The sequence below is a fragment of the Strongylocentrotus purpuratus genome, unplaced genomic scaffold (genome assembly GCF_000002235.5).
Source record: "Strongylocentrotus purpuratus isolate Spur 01 unplaced genomic scaffold, Spur_5.0 spur5_scaffold_14, whole genome shotgun sequence".
Lineage (NCBI taxonomy): Eukaryota > Metazoa > Echinodermata > Echinoidea > Camarodonta > Strongylocentrotidae > Strongylocentrotus > Strongylocentrotus purpuratus.
Window position 1 is genome coordinate 26,130,173 of NW_022145599.1, and position 15,531 is coordinate 26,145,703.

Genomic DNA, 15,531 nt, shown 5'->3' on the forward strand with positions numbered 1-15,531 from the left:
ATGGTTGGAGCGTTGGATGCGTTGAACAGCGTTGGTGTATTATATGGATTTATCATATTCATATTCTGAATATTTTCAGCGAATTAAATAATATTGAAAAGGATGCAATTCATAGTTGTACTCGATAATTCTTACTTAACATATTCTCTCTCTCTCTCTCTCTCTCTCTCCCTGTCTTGCATAAAGAAAATATGAAAATAATATTTTGACTTGATTAAGAAAAATTGAAAAATTTATCAGTATTAAACAGGAAGAAGGAAAGGGGAGGAAATTAATCAAAACAAACATTGAAGAATCCAATTCAGTGTTCTTTCGTGATACATAAGAATGAAAGTACATTTAAAGGTGAAATAATAAATTGAAGTGCGATGATGAATCAATTCTTTGACGTTGATTGATTGAATAAAAAATAATGAAACAATATGGTCTGAGGGTCACATATCTTCGAATATTAGAAAGTTTCATCCACCATCGTGTTGTTGAACACTATTTGCAATTCAATTTTAATGCGGTGACTTGTCGGTTACGAGCTCAAGGTCATATCAGGCTTCTATATTCTATAATACTATCAAGAGATATCTGGATAGAGACACTTCGTCACATTAAGCTACGAGAAAGTATATCATCATCTCACAGAATTCTACTCGAACACGGCATCCAAATTCTTTTCACCCTTCTTTTTTTCTTCTTCCTCTTTTTTGGTCCCTTTTAGCTCTCCTTTTTTCCTTTTCCTTCTTTCTCTCTCATTTTTTTAGCGGGGGCGGGGGGAGGCAAAGGCCTTTTGCCCCACCCCCATCCACAACTTGTTGGCGGGAAAATTGCAACTGCATGATATCCCCCTTCTTTTCTTTACTTCTTCATCAATTTTCCTTCCCTTTATCTCCTCTTCAGTGAGTGGTCCCTCAGAAACTAGTGCTAATCCAGTCACAGAGAAATCATGATTTCAACTGATGCCTGTCAGTGCATTGTAAATTTGATTTTTCTTCAAATTTAATTTAAAAATCTTTTCATATTTGATAAATACGGTACATTGGCATATAGGCTATGGTTGGAGCGTTGGATGCGTTGAACAGCGTTGGTGTATTATATGGATTTATCATATTCATATTCTGAATATTTTCAGCGAATTAAATAATATTGAAAAGGATGCAATTCATAGTTGTACTCGATAATTCTCACTTAACATATTCTCTCTCTCTCTCTCTCTCTCTCTCTCTCTCCCTGTCTTGCATAAAGAAAATATGAAAATAATATTTTGCCTTGATTAAGAAAAATTGAAAATTTTGTCAGTATTAAACAGGGAGAAGGAAAGGGGAGGAAATTAATCAAAACAAACATTGAAGAATCCAATTCAGTGTTCTTCCGTGATGCATAAGAATGAAAGTACATTAAAAGGTGAAATAATAAATTGAAGTGCGATGATGAATCAATTCTTTGACGTTGATTGATTCAATAAAAAATAATGAAACGATATGGTCTGAGGGTCATATATCTTCGAATATTAGAAAGTTTCATCCACCATCGTGTTGTTGAACACTATTTGCAATTTAATTTTAATGCGGTGACTTGTCGGTTACGAGCTCAAGGTCATATCAGGCTTCTATATTCTATAAAACTATCAAGAGATATCTGGATAGAGACACTTCGTCACATCAAACTACGAGAAAGTATATCATCATCTCACAGAATTCTACTCGAACACCGCATCCAAATTCTTTTCACCCTTCTTTTTTCTTCTTCCTCTTTTTTGGTCCCTTTTAGCTCTCCTTTTTTTCCTTTTCCTTCCTTCTCTCTCATTTTTTTAGCGGGGGCGGGGGGAGGCAAAGGTCTTTTGCCCCACTCCCATCCGCAACTTGTTGGTGGGAAAATTACAACTGCATGATATCCCCCTTCTTTTCTTTACTTCTTCGTCAATTTTCCTTCCCTTTATCTCCTCTTTTCCTTTTTTCTTTCCATTTTCTTCCTTCCTTCTCTCTTACTTTGTTTATTGGGGGAGGCAACAGCCTGGGAGGCAAGGCCCTTTCGCCCCCCCCCCCCCGATCTCCTACTTCTCCATTTTCTTTTCTTCTTCTTCTTCTTTCTTTCCCTTTCTCTCCTCTTCCCCTTTCCCTCTTTTCCTTCTCCCTCTCTCTCTCTCTCTCTTTTGCGGAAGGGGGGGGGGGGGGGCAAGGCCCGCTCACCCCCGCTGGATCCGCGCCTGCATCTACCTTATATCTAATACCTAATAATAATGGATCTAGAAGATTGATTAACCTGGTCTCAGTGACGGTTAAACTTTTTTTCTCAATTATTTGGTCTAACCATGAAAACCGTCTAATTTTATTTTAGATTTTCAAACAGTAACAGTTACGACCTAAAAGGCCAAGGGCTGTACTCTACATTTTAATAACAAATTAACGTTAACGTTAGACTTAACTTAAACTGTTGTTTCTCTGTGATACAAGTGGGAAAGGAACACTTCTTTTTTCCAAAAAAAGAAAGAAGAAAATTCCCCTTTTTTCCCCCTTCTTTTTTCCCAGGAGGGGGGGGGGGGCGGGGGCCAGGGGGGACGGGGCCCAGGGGGGGGGGGGGCGGGGCGGCCCCCGCCCCCCCCCCACCCCCTGGATCCGCCACTGATTACGGGGATAAAAATATACAGCTATGTAACAAGTAAATTTCTAAGAGGGAGAATGCCGACTTAAATAAATGATAATGATAAAATACCAAGGAATTTAGGAGTTTCATAGGTACCAATCCAATGGAAATTTGTATTAAAATAAGAGCCCCCGTGAGAAGGTTCACGGGGGCTATTTTTTTTGGAAGAGCCCCCGTGGACAAAAATTTAATTTGAGCCCTGGTGGGGAGGAACTTTAACCGGACCCCCCCCCCCCCTTCCCCTTTCCCCCAAAAGAGGGAGGGGGAATCAGGCCACAAACTTCAGATAGAGTTGACCTTTATGAAGGCGGCCGAAATCATGGTCGGAGAATCATGCATGATCCGTTTGCGTTACTCTCTTCGCAGGAACAATTTACATTTATTTTGTTAATATCTACGTTAATTATAAGTACAATCGCTATTTGTGTTTTATAATAGTATTTCAACGAAATATTGAGTCAAATAACCTAACCATTCGTAGATAAGAAAATACTAAATACGGGATAACGTGCTTGATCGTTAAAAGCCAAATATTTCCTTAGGTTTGAATTTAATCTAGTTTAAAATTTGTTTATATTCCCATTATTTAGCAATTCATGAACAACTTTCTTCTTTTAATTCAGATTATTTAAGTAAGGAAATTCAACTATATCGAGTAACGTTGTATACATGAGTTACTTTTAATAGCTTTGAAAACTAGCAATGCGTCTGTCAGTATTGAGAGCAGATTTACATTTATAATATAAATGATCCTAAAAGTATATTTATTATAAATGTCATTTCAGTTCGATGCTTCTGTTGGTAATTTGTTTTGTTTTGTTTTGTTTTTTGTTTTTTTTGGGGGGGGGGGGGCTGGATGAAATAATACATTTGTAAGCATATTGTATTGTATATGTATATGTATTGTGTGAAGAAAAATTATGTTTTTGCATTATATTAAAGAGTCGACACTTGTTTTCAAACACAATTTGTTCAGGAAAATCAAAAAAAAATTCTACAAAAAAAAAATCTTCTTTATGATCAAATGCATATAAGTGGTCCCAGTCTGAAGAATATATTACATGTCATGTAGTGTTGAAATAACAATTTCAATCTACCTACAAGTTAGACCTGAACTATATAATAAATGGAGTTACTTTTAAGAATGCACATCAAAACACAAATTCAAATTTAGATGTTTGTTTCGAGGAATGAATTTAATCATTTATTTATTCATTTCACATACAAATTCATGAAAAAGCATACTTTTGTTTTAATAATTTTAACAGGGGAAAACAGCCACACACATCATACAAACAGATGTGCTATAATAATGTTTATGTTTTTATGTGGACGGAAATGTTTCTTGTGAACTAACTCCTTTAGCATTTTCTGGACAACCTGAAATCCCCATAGATATTTATTTTTGATAGAATAATGCATATAAATACAAAACATAGTATTATTTACATAATAAAACTTTCATCTTTTGTTTATTTACTTACAATATATATACATACAAATATAGATTGATATTTACATACATTAATTCAGGTATGGTGAATACATGTCTGAAATGCTTAAACTAATTATTTGATTTAGCCTCAATACTAGGCAGTTGAATGGTTAAAAATCGAAAAAGTCGGTACCACTTCAGTGCATTGTCAATTGTCATACACAGCGAGTTACATGTAAACAGTTTGCATGGTTAAACGGAAGTAGTGATATTCAGTTGACTAACAATAAGAGTGGAAATTAAATATACATCAATAATATTTCTCTCTTTGGTCAAAAAATTCATTGTATTCCCAGAGTATTGGACACAAGGTGATAAAGGGAAATACAAACATATTATAACAATAATAGTAATAGCTACATTTATTTTCTGCACCATCCCAGGGGATGCTCAAGGCACCTTCAAACTACAAAGTAGTATTATCACCCTGGCTTTAGCATTCAAGGAATACATTCCTACCAGGTACCCATTTACTACACCTGGGTGGAGAGTGGAAAATGTAGGGAAATGTCTTGCCTAAGGACATTAGTGCTGTGGCAGGACTTGAACTGCGAACCATGTGATGCACAAATGCAGTGACGTATCCGCTAGACCACAACACCTCTATAAGGTACACTTCTTGGTGAGTGTGGGGCTCAATGAAACATCATATTTACAATCAAGCATTACACACAAATCCCAAGATAAAACAATGCAAAAAATGTCTGAGCAAGCACATCAAGTTCTTATCTACACTCAACTTATAAACCATAACAAATTGGGAATTCTTTGAATATTCAAATGCATGTGATTTATCAATAAGACACCTCAGCACAGCTTTAGCAGTAAACCTGGCATGAATATTTTCTCTGGAAATTCGGTCCCTCGTCTACAATCTCAGTGTAATGAATTCCAATTCCTTTAAAAAGTGTCAAACTTGATAGTTTGGGCTCAAGCATGAAGAAGTCAGAATCCTTACGACTATCTCTTAGGTGTTGTTCCATTTATATTCTTGTAAAAACCTGACCAGGTATTTAATTCAATACTTATCTCAGAAAATATTAGTATTTAACTCACTTTCCGGCTTCGGTAAAATGTTTAGCCAACTTTGGTATTCAGTTGAAGCTTTTGGCTAAGTATTTTACCCTGAGTTTAAGACAGCTCCCCAGCTGTCTTAAGCCATCAATTTTGGATGCCTTGATTGACAGTTCTGTGATTTTCATACACAGTCATTATAAGCTGCGCACAATTGTATTAGCGTGCATTAGTTGCATATTATTTTTGATTGACCATGTGAGGTCACAAAGCTAATCAGTAAGTATTTTGCCTTAAAGTTGGCTAGCTTATGCTACGGTCACAAACGTTCGTACGAACAATAATTTTGTACGAATCTCCATGTTTTTCCATTGTCTTCCGAATTTCCATTGTCTGAAAATCGTTCGTACGGCGTTCGTAGCAGTTCGTAATGGCATTTGTGACCGAGGCTTTAAGTAAAATTCTCAAATGTAATCTGAATATGAGTCAAGATACATTACTTAGCCAAGGAAAGTGCTAACTGAAATAATGACTTAATCCCCATATTGAACTGAATATGGGCCCTATTTTTTTAAATATCAGTCGTTTAAAATGAAATGTTTGCTTGAAGTTCCCATGTGATAATCTGGATAGTGTTGGCTTAGTAATCTAGGTGCAAATTAAAGCCCACTCCTCTTAATCCAGTAGTTATGTTTCATCTGTACTTTCATTTCCTCTGCATATGAGTCTTAGTACTACATATTTGAATGTGATGTATTCAAGGGTCCTTTATGACGGTATTCATAATATTGGCTTAGTAATCCAAAGCACAGATTAAAGCCACACCCCTCTTAATCCAGTGGTTCTGTTTCCTGTCTGTAGGCACCTCCACGGCGATGACATAGTTGGTTGAATGACCAGTGGTTGAGAGGGTACCTGTAGGGCAAAAAGAAAAAAATATAATAGCATAAGCAATAGAAAGATTAATCAAAAGAAAGAAAATTCAGGATTAAAACAATACTTCACTGTACACCAAATTATGCAGCCATCAACATGCTGTCACGTATTTTTATGATAATTTTATGAAAATAATAGATTTTTAGAATAAAGCAATTATATATATTACACACTTTAATTTAAAAAGCATTATTACATCAAAACCCTGCAGCCATGATTACATCAAGGGTTCTAAGCTTGTGCCAGGGCGTATGTCAAGCAATGGCTATTTAGCTTAGCAACACAAGGGTAATGTCTTCAGGTGGAACTGTAACAGATTTTAGGATGGCCAAGCGCTGGAAAATGTAATTTTTTTTCTTCTTTTGAATATTTCTTTCTGTATGTCCATCATTTAAGTTTCCAATATTAATATAAATATATCCAAATGATGGAGCATTTTCAAATGTATCACCAGATGATGATTATAGTCCAGGGGGGTGCTTCATAAAACTGTTGTAAAGTTACGCATGACTTTACGAATGACTTAAATATGAAAGCCAAATGGGATGCTCAATCATTTTTAACTGCATCAACTAAAATTGAACTGTGCAGATGTGGATACATTCTAATTATAACAAACATGTTTAATGCAAAGTATATTTTTGGTCATAATTTAATTGAGGTTATTGGAAATGTAGTCACACTTTGTTAAAACATCAGAAAAAACTTTGGGCATCCTATCTGGCACTTCATATTCACGTCGTAACTTTACGAACAGCTTTATGAAACACCCCCCTGGCTGAATGACTATATACACACCTGCTCTTGTGAGAGTCTTGTAGACTGGACAGACATAGATCCCACTCTCAGGTTCCTTGCGGTTGGCTGCCGGGATGAGCTGCATGACAGGCATGTCGGTGTAGAGTTCCTTGGGCCGGGACTCTGCCAGGATGTGAGAATCATACTCCCAGCGAGCTCCTTCAAGATACAGGCCTCGGATGAAACAACCACTCTCAGGACGTTCGGTCAGCTGCTCAGCCGGTTCTTTCCTGACCTATAGATTTCATCAATGAATCAAGAGGATACAGATTGACTTAACAGCAACTTACAAAATAGCCCTAGATTTAAAACTGTCTAAAGCTTTGTACACATATAGCTGTAGGAAAACAACACAGCAAAGTACAATGCCATATAGGCCTAATGCGCTTCAAATGTATGTATCTTATAACACACAAATAATTGATACACACATCAATATTTTTGGATTCCTGATTTATGGATATCAAAGAGGTAATAAAGATGAAAGGATTAAGCCATTCTCGTTTGCAAGTTTATGAAACAGGGATCTGGCAGTCAAGTAAAATAACCACCACTACATACACTACAAAAGCTGAGAGCAAATTCCTTACAGAATGTTGGCATTTGTTTTTTATCAGAATGTTTTATGAGTCAGCGGGTGTCCTACCTGGAAGTCAAATCCAATGGTATCGATGGAGATGATGGCACGACGGGCGTAGTTCTGCAGGGTTCCAGTCAGGAAGGCTTGAGGGAAGAAGAAACCAGAGATCCAGAAGACGCTGGGGATGCCTTCGTAGATCCAGGACTCGACAAACTTCATCCTCTCCACCAGATCGGTTACCCAGGAGGACAGTGGCTTCAGGGATGGGTACGCCTAAGCAAGGAAGATAGAGAGAAAAGACTGTTGGTAATCTTTCTTGAGCTTATAGTTCTAAGCAACCCGGTGATTTAAGCCCACACAATCCAGCTATTCCCACTCCCGACGACGGATAGTCAGCCTATTTGAAACGTTGAACCACTCCTACTACCCATCCTCTCCAACCGGTGCTGTGAAGTAACAAAAAATGTTACCAAAATTCTTTTTCAAGACTACCACCAGCCCTTTTTAGGACTCCCCAATCCCCCCCCCCCCCTCTCACATGTTGCAACCATAAGCCTACTGTATATCTACATCATCACGCAAGCCGATACTTATAAGCAGCATATAAATAATATTGATGAACGTTTTTTAGTAGAATTTTAACTATAAACTATCTTTATGCATATTTAGTCAGATGAACAAACCCTATCCCTTACGCTAACCTTGTCGGGATAAGTCTGAATCCGAGTCTGACTTAGAGAACAAGTTAATGTGCCAGTGTCTTAAGGCAACAGCTCTACATAACGTAGTATCTCTTACACATGTAGAATCTCAAACTGTGGCGGGTCATGTAGAGTTTACTTACAAACCTATACTTGCTATCTCAGAAAATATTCATGTACCATCAACAATCAATTGTGAATTAAGACAATAATTAAGACAATAATTAAGACTGAAACAGCTAATGAAAATACTGAGCTACAGCAAAGCAATTTGATTGGCCCGTTTGGGAATCCCCATACAGGGACTGCTGGTGTGACCAGCAGGAAACATTTATATGTTGATACCTGAAGTGGCTATTTTTTGCAATTGCACAGTAAATACAAAAAAAGTTAATGGTAATACAAAGTTTTGGGAAATTTTGAAAATTGGCTGGATAGTGATTCTTAACAATTTTGATATATTTGGATGCCCCTGTGGATCTATTATAAGCACTAGAAAATTTAGCCCCTACAATTTAATATCAAAATTTACTGGTGCTCCCGGTAAATTTTGATAAATTTCTAATAGCGCTTACAGCCATAAAATTGTGGCTGCGACCATGAAAATCTCAGAATATGTAGTTGTGATATATAATTTCCAAACAGAAATAGCCAATCGGTCGATTTTAGCCAAAGAATATTGTTTTAAGGCTTAATTAATGTCTTGACCTTGAGAGGGACCTATACAACATAAAGAGTTTATTATTTAAAATTTCATAACTTTAGACTCGATTACAACCGCGACAACGATCACTTAATATTGTAGGATCACATAATATATGTTCATTTAAACCAAATTCATGACCCCATACCAAAACTTTGTATTACTTTTAATCAGTTAGTTAGTCAAGTAATCAATGTGTTTCTGACACCTACCTTGCCAGCCCACATTTCTGGGACAGTGTTGTTAAAGATACTGTTAGACATGGTCTCCAGCTCCAGAGAGAGAACCACCAGACCCTTGAGAGCCTTCAGAAGGTTCTTCACGGTGCTATGGATGGTTGTCAGCAACCGGTTGTACCTGAATGAATATAAATAATAATAATAAAAGTGGGTTCTTGTATAGCTCTCATGTCTGTCAGACTTGACACTACTGGCGCTCCCGATTATTACCCTCGCTTTAGCCCGGCTGCCATTACGGCACTCTAGCATTTCCAGGAATTAATTCCTGCCAGGTACCCATTTACATCACCTGGGTTGAGTGTGGCAAATGTAGATCAATGGCGGGACTCGAACCGCGGGCCTCAACAGTCCGATAACATATCCATTCAACCACGACACCTCTACATGAAGGTACGATGTACAAGTTGATATCTCCTATTTTGAAGAAGTACAGTGTCCATGGATTCCTCATACATTACAAGATGTTTCTTGTTACCTTAACAGATAACAGAGCCGATGGGCTAGGAAATCTTGCCTAAGAGGCAGAAGGAGAGATAGAAGGGGAAGAGGAGGAGGGATGGATGAGGGAAGTGGGATAGTAGAGGATGCTCAAGGAGGGGGTAGACAGGGAGGAGGGAGGGGGGAGTGTGAGTGATTGATTTATTTGATAACTTCTTTATTGAGTACAGTGTCCATGGATTCCTTCTTGGACACCATGACAGCATCGATGGACTGGGAAACATTGGCTAAGCGGGAGGGGTGGAGGAGGGAGGTGGGATAGTAGAGGGTGCTCAAGGAGGGGGATAGACAAGGAGGAGGGAGTGATGGAGGGGGAGTGTCAGTGATTCATTTACCTGATTACTTCTTGAATAAGTACAGTGTTCATGGATTCCTCATACATCACAGGATGTTTCTTGGACACCATGGCATCGTCGATGGGCTGGGGAACCTTGGCTAGGATACTGATAGCTGACTCCTCAATAACCTAGGGTTAAAAGGATACATTACAAAACACAAAGTTCTCAAAACCATGTTGTCACAGTATCTATGCAATGTGATCATAGGCAATTTTTTAAATGTAAGCTAATTCATGCATATGCCTTTGTGAAACTCCTTGATACAAATTATTTCATTCACCTGTTCACGAATAAATGTATCTCAATAGTCACAATTTGTTGCTAGGTAGGACAAACAGTATGGCTTGCCCTACCTAACAACATGTAACATATACAATACAATGATTCATGAAATAATTTGTATCGAGGCACTTAAGTATCAATTTTATCACATTATTAAAATGGTAATTTTTATCATCATGGTGATTTTGTTACCATCAATGGTAAGTTTTATGCAACGGGACCCTGGACTGGGAGATCATATTGCACTCATATCCCTTTTTCTTATGTTAATACAGAGCTGATTTGATGAGATAACTACATGTCAGTGACCTTGCAGGGAGGTCTAATCCCCTGGCCAAACTAATGCAGACGGGCTTTAACAGCAACATGTTATATGAAAGAAGAAGACTGTGTGTCCCTACATCGCATCTAAGGAATCTCTAACCTACCTCTTCCCGTGACTTCCCGCCTCCCGATGCTGTCTTGGGCTGGAGCTTCATGATGTTAGTGAGGGTGGTGAAGGTCTCGTTCTGAGCGAAGGTGATGTTGGCGTTGTCATGGAGAGAGAAGATCTCCGGGGTATCGTTGATGGGGAGGCTTCGGATGAAGGCCATGTAACCCTGTCAAGTGAAACAGTCACACAGATATTATACAAAGATAGGTTAACATTTTTGTTTTAAAGCCCCACTGCACTGCTTAAAGCTACTTGCACCCTCTATATATCAAATAATGCCTAATCGGTGCCTGTTGGTCCCCCATGATCCCCTTTTTCTTATGTTAATTGAGAGCTGATTTGATGAGATAAGCACCTGTCAGTGACCTTGCAGGGAAGTCTAATCCCCATGGCCAAACTAGTGCAGACGGTCTTTAATACATCAATCTTATCTGGAAAGCTTTGCTTTGAAGTTCAAAAAGTCAATAACAAAAAGAAAGGTAAAGGTAATATAATACAGAATAAATATATTTGTTTCTCATGGTTTGAAGGTTAAACATTGCAATCATAGAGAATAAAATGAATAATTCAGCGATATGACTGGAAAAACAAAATTTTTGAATATGGCATGTAGATAGAGCCCATTAAGTTTCATATCTATATTCCATGCAGTTTGATAGGATCAGTCTTAATCACTTACTTTAATACATACATACGTGTACATATTTACCATATTTTTACAAATCTGCATAGAAAATATTTCGCTAGATTGCTTGCAGTGCTGCAGCTTTTGAGTGCACAGTACCTGATGATTTGAATTATGTAAATTTGGTATCAAAAGATGTTCATGACTACAGACATGAAAGCTCAAATTATATATTGTATTCAATTCACTGACGTATCATGTAAAGCATACAGGGGACAGATTCTGCTGCTCCACAGCACTTTAAGGGTTAAATAATAAACGTCTTGACTATAGTGACTCACGTTGTGATCGTGGTTAGTTGGGATTTGATTGTAGATGCCTGACTCAGAGTACTTGTGGCCTTCCTCCAGAACATCATCACAGTAGTAATCAGCCAAGATGTTCATGATGCAACGTCTGTCTCGATCGTCTGTCACACGACCACCGTAGTTGATATGACCAGCGGTGTACTTCAATACCTACACATAGAGGGGTTGAAAATTGAAGTGTAAAGATAAGTAAGAGTGCATAATCTTGTCACTCGTCTCACTGCATGTCAACTGACTGGTATAAACTCCTGGGGGGTGTTTCACAAAGATCCTAAGTTGAACTTATCTCTAAGTTGGACTTAACAATTATGGAAAGCCGTTAGCATCCTTGAAAATATTTTGTAAAAGTTATTTTAAAAGGCATAAAATGTTGATTCAAATCATTTATATTTTCTATTATCATGGGAGATTTCATGTTCTTGATGTGGAATTTATGATAAGTCTAAAATACTTGAATTTGCACTTTTGAAATATTTCATTACAAGGCTACAAAATACAAATGGCTCTCCATAATATTTAAGTCCAACTTAGAGTCAAGTTTGACTTAAAATCTTTGTGAAACACCCCCCTGTTGAACAATTCAATGTTCTTCAGTTGTCATTTTTCCCATTCTCGACTCGTTGTATTTGTATGGGAACCGGAAGTGCCTTTGCCAAATATACCCATGGCCGTTGCTGCCCTCTAAGGCCAAATACCATAGTTGTGGTAACGAAAATTAAGGTAATGCAGTCAAACCTGCTTTAGTGACCACCTGTCTAAAAGGACCACACTTTTTGTTTCCCTTGAAAATGGTTTATCATTGAAACATGTACCAAAGGAACCTGTCTACAAAGACCACTTTTTGTGTTTCCCTTGGGCCGTCGCTGTAGACAGGTTTTTCTGTAGCAATATCCCATTTTGATGTAGGACTGAGTTTTACCTTGAAAGGCACATGGTCCTCGTACTCCATGAGGAACATCTTGAGCTGACTGATGCAGATCCTCAAGTCTCCGGTGGTGAACTCATAAGGGATGTTGAAACCGAGGGGGCCAAACTTGCGCCTCTCTAGGGCGATGGCATGGAAGAGGGAAAGGGACAGCAGTAGACTCTTGAACTCATGTGTCTGTAAAGATGAGAGAAATAGATCAGAACAGGATTGACAGATATTGTTCTATCAGTCACACAATAAGATTGTCTTTTCTTTCCAATAAACAAAACTTTCAATACAAAACAGCCAAAAAAGAAAGCAAAAGTCCTGACAGCTTTGATTAACAGAGAACTTTTTGTTTAAACCACATATCAGAACTGTGAAACTCTTCCGACACTATCTGTCCATTTTTCACTAGTAAACAGTTGAGTAAAGCTAGTTTACATAATTTATTAGCACTTATGAATTCTAGATACAAACTAATAACCTTTTGATGATATTAATAATAATAATACATGAGATTTATATAGCGCCATTATCCATTTTAATTAAATGCTCAATATTATGGTATGATAGTATCATCCATAAATTAACAACTGCAGGGTACTGATCAAGTTAACAATATAAATTATTATGCAATCGTGGTCTGTCTCTGGAATGTTCTCCCATCTACAGCGGTGTCGGTCCAATCTATTGAGGTCTCCAATAGCGCCTCTCTTCAGTCACTCTTCGCTAAGTGAAAGATGCTGTTTTTACTTGCACATTAGCTTTGAGTTTTTCTTATTTTTTGTCACCGCACTTCCCTTGCACTTGTTCCTGCGACAGTGCACTTTTTCTGCACAAAGTACGACAATACTCTGTAAGAGGGATGTACTCCAACGGAAAAAGAAGCAATAATACTTGCACAGTTTTCCTTCAGACAGTCAGGCGTATTATGATATCTTCAATGTTAACAAGCCACACTACTCACCTTGCCAATGCATGAGTTGAGGAAGTCATCGTTCAGACTAGTGTAACTCTGTAGGAGGTTAGCCTTGAGACCTCTAGGAGGTTCAATGGTCATCTTAGAGCTGTTCTGAAGGATGGCTACTGGAAACTTGGGGCTGGGCATACTGGTCAGCCACAGACGGAAGTCACGATGGACCTAGCAATAATCACAAGAGGAAAAGATTTGTTTAATTGAAATGAAATATGACAGATTTTCGAGTCTCACCTACAGTTTTTAAATCTAAACCGAACAATACAAATGTAAGAATTTTTTAAAAGATTTCTTTTTGATAAAAAAACCCTGACATATCAGATTATTCATGATTGTGATTGACTACAAAGATTTGATTGATCTAATATTATTCTCAAAGTCCAAAGGCTGAAAGGCATTGGATACAAAGTGTTAATACAAGAATCATGGTGTTCAAAGCAATAGAAAAGACCTGTTGAGGAACCTTTTGCTTATCACTCATTCCTGGTAATACAAAGTTTTGGTATGGGGTCATGAATTTGGTTCAAATGAACATATTGGATGCACATGCGATCCTGCAATAATCAGTGATCATTGTCGCGGTTGAAATCGAGTTTAGAGTTATGATATTGTAAATAATATACTATTTATGTTGTATAGCTCCCTCTTAAGGTCAAGATTTTAATTAAGCTATAAAACAATGTTTCTTGACTAAAATCAACCGATTAGCTATATCACAACTACATATTCTGAGATTTTCATTCTCGCAGCTACCATTGTACGGCCGTAGGCGCTATTTGAAATTCATCAAAATTTACCGGGAGAACCGGTAATTTTGTATATTCAATTTTTCTCAAAAGCAGAAGTGTATTAGGGGCTAAATTTTCTAGTGCTTATAATACATCCACAGGGGCATCCAAATATATCCAAATTGTAAAGAATCAATATCAACCCAATTTTCAAAATTTCCCAAAACTTTGTATTACCTTTAATATGGAGCACAGTGACAAGTTCCTGCCAGGGTGGCTTTTTCTAAAATATGACAACTATAATGGCAATGCTCCCCCCCCCCCCCCAAAAAAAAAACCCTGATGAGCTGCACGTGGCAAATGTGGCTTAGAGGAATCACCTAGAAGCCCTGCAAAGTTTGAAAGCTAAACCACTTGTGATGTAACTCACATACTCTGCAGGGTCACATACCCCATACCTGCCAACATTTGAAAATAAGAATTAGGAATTTCTAGCCCGGTAATGCCTTCGAAAATAAGAAATCTGTACCTTTAACAGGCGTTCGCACATGCAGCCACAGTGTACATGTAACTGGCAATACGCGGTAAATCTGTACAAAAAACAACAAATACTAATTCACTGCTCGATCATGTAGCCATTTAAAGGACGCAATACGTGAACTCTCAATTAGGTCCTACGAATCCAGAAAATCAGAATATTCTGGATTATTCGAAAGAGTTGGCAGGCACATACCTTGTCAGAATCAATGTTCTCAATGAGTCTCTCAAGGGCAGGCATCCAGGAGGGTGACAGATGGCAGTTCTGGAAGAACACCCATTTTCCACGATCCATGGCACTCCTTGCAAGAGCCTCAGCTCTTGGTCCCTGTACAGTATAAAGAGTGTACGAAGTAGAGGTTGAGTGATACTGCACAAGAATGATTTTCCTCCATACTCATTCACTCTCTCTCTCTCTCTCTTTCATTGGTATTTGTGATCCGGGTAATCCATTTCACTTCTTTACTGACAGAAATTCACATACAAATGGGAACGTGTTTGAAATAACTCTGAAGGTGGTTTACTCATATTTGGTCCTCTAGGTCTGTCCTCATCAGCCAGAGTTGGCCAAATAACCAACTCAGCTGATGAAGCCAGACCTTCTGTGTCTACCTCCTATGCAGACCTGCTTCCACATTCATAAAACTGTTTGCTTAGCAAGATAAGAAAACCTCACAGTTGAAGAGTTTTTCTTCTTCAGAACATTGAAAAATGGAGCCAAGTTAGATACAGTAAT

The 15,531-nt window shown here is 37.9% G+C and overlaps 1 protein-coding gene across 2 annotated transcripts in view; it reads right to left on the minus strand.

Moving 5' to 3' along the window:
• Positions 1 to 3,803: 3,803 nt before the first annotated feature.
• LOC589850 (dynein heavy chain 1, axonemal) overlaps positions 3,804 to 15,531 on the minus strand; it is a 76,025-nt gene continuing 64,297 nt past the window's right edge. The window contains exons 66-75 of one of the 2 annotated variants that reach the window (XM_030984574.1): positions 14,992 to 15,123; positions 13,522 to 13,695; positions 12,564 to 12,746; positions 11,618 to 11,794; positions 10,647 to 10,817; positions 9,934 to 10,064; positions 9,074 to 9,218; positions 7,524 to 7,730; positions 6,878 to 7,112; positions 3,804 to 6,058 (exon numbers count right to left, since the gene is read on the minus strand). In XM_030984574.1, the coding sequence (XP_030840434.1) occupies positions 5,937 to 6,058; positions 6,878 to 7,112; positions 7,524 to 7,730; positions 9,074 to 9,218; positions 9,934 to 10,064; positions 10,647 to 10,817; positions 11,618 to 11,794; positions 12,564 to 12,746; positions 13,522 to 13,695; positions 14,992 to 15,123 (1,677 nt within the window). In that variant the 3' untranslated portion in view covers positions 3,804 to 5,936. The remainder of the gene's footprint in view (positions 6,059 to 6,877; positions 7,113 to 7,523; positions 7,731 to 9,073; positions 9,219 to 9,933; positions 10,065 to 10,646; positions 10,818 to 11,617; positions 11,795 to 12,563; positions 12,747 to 13,521; positions 13,696 to 14,991; positions 15,124 to 15,531) is intronic. The other variant, XM_030984575.1, reaches the window with a different exon arrangement.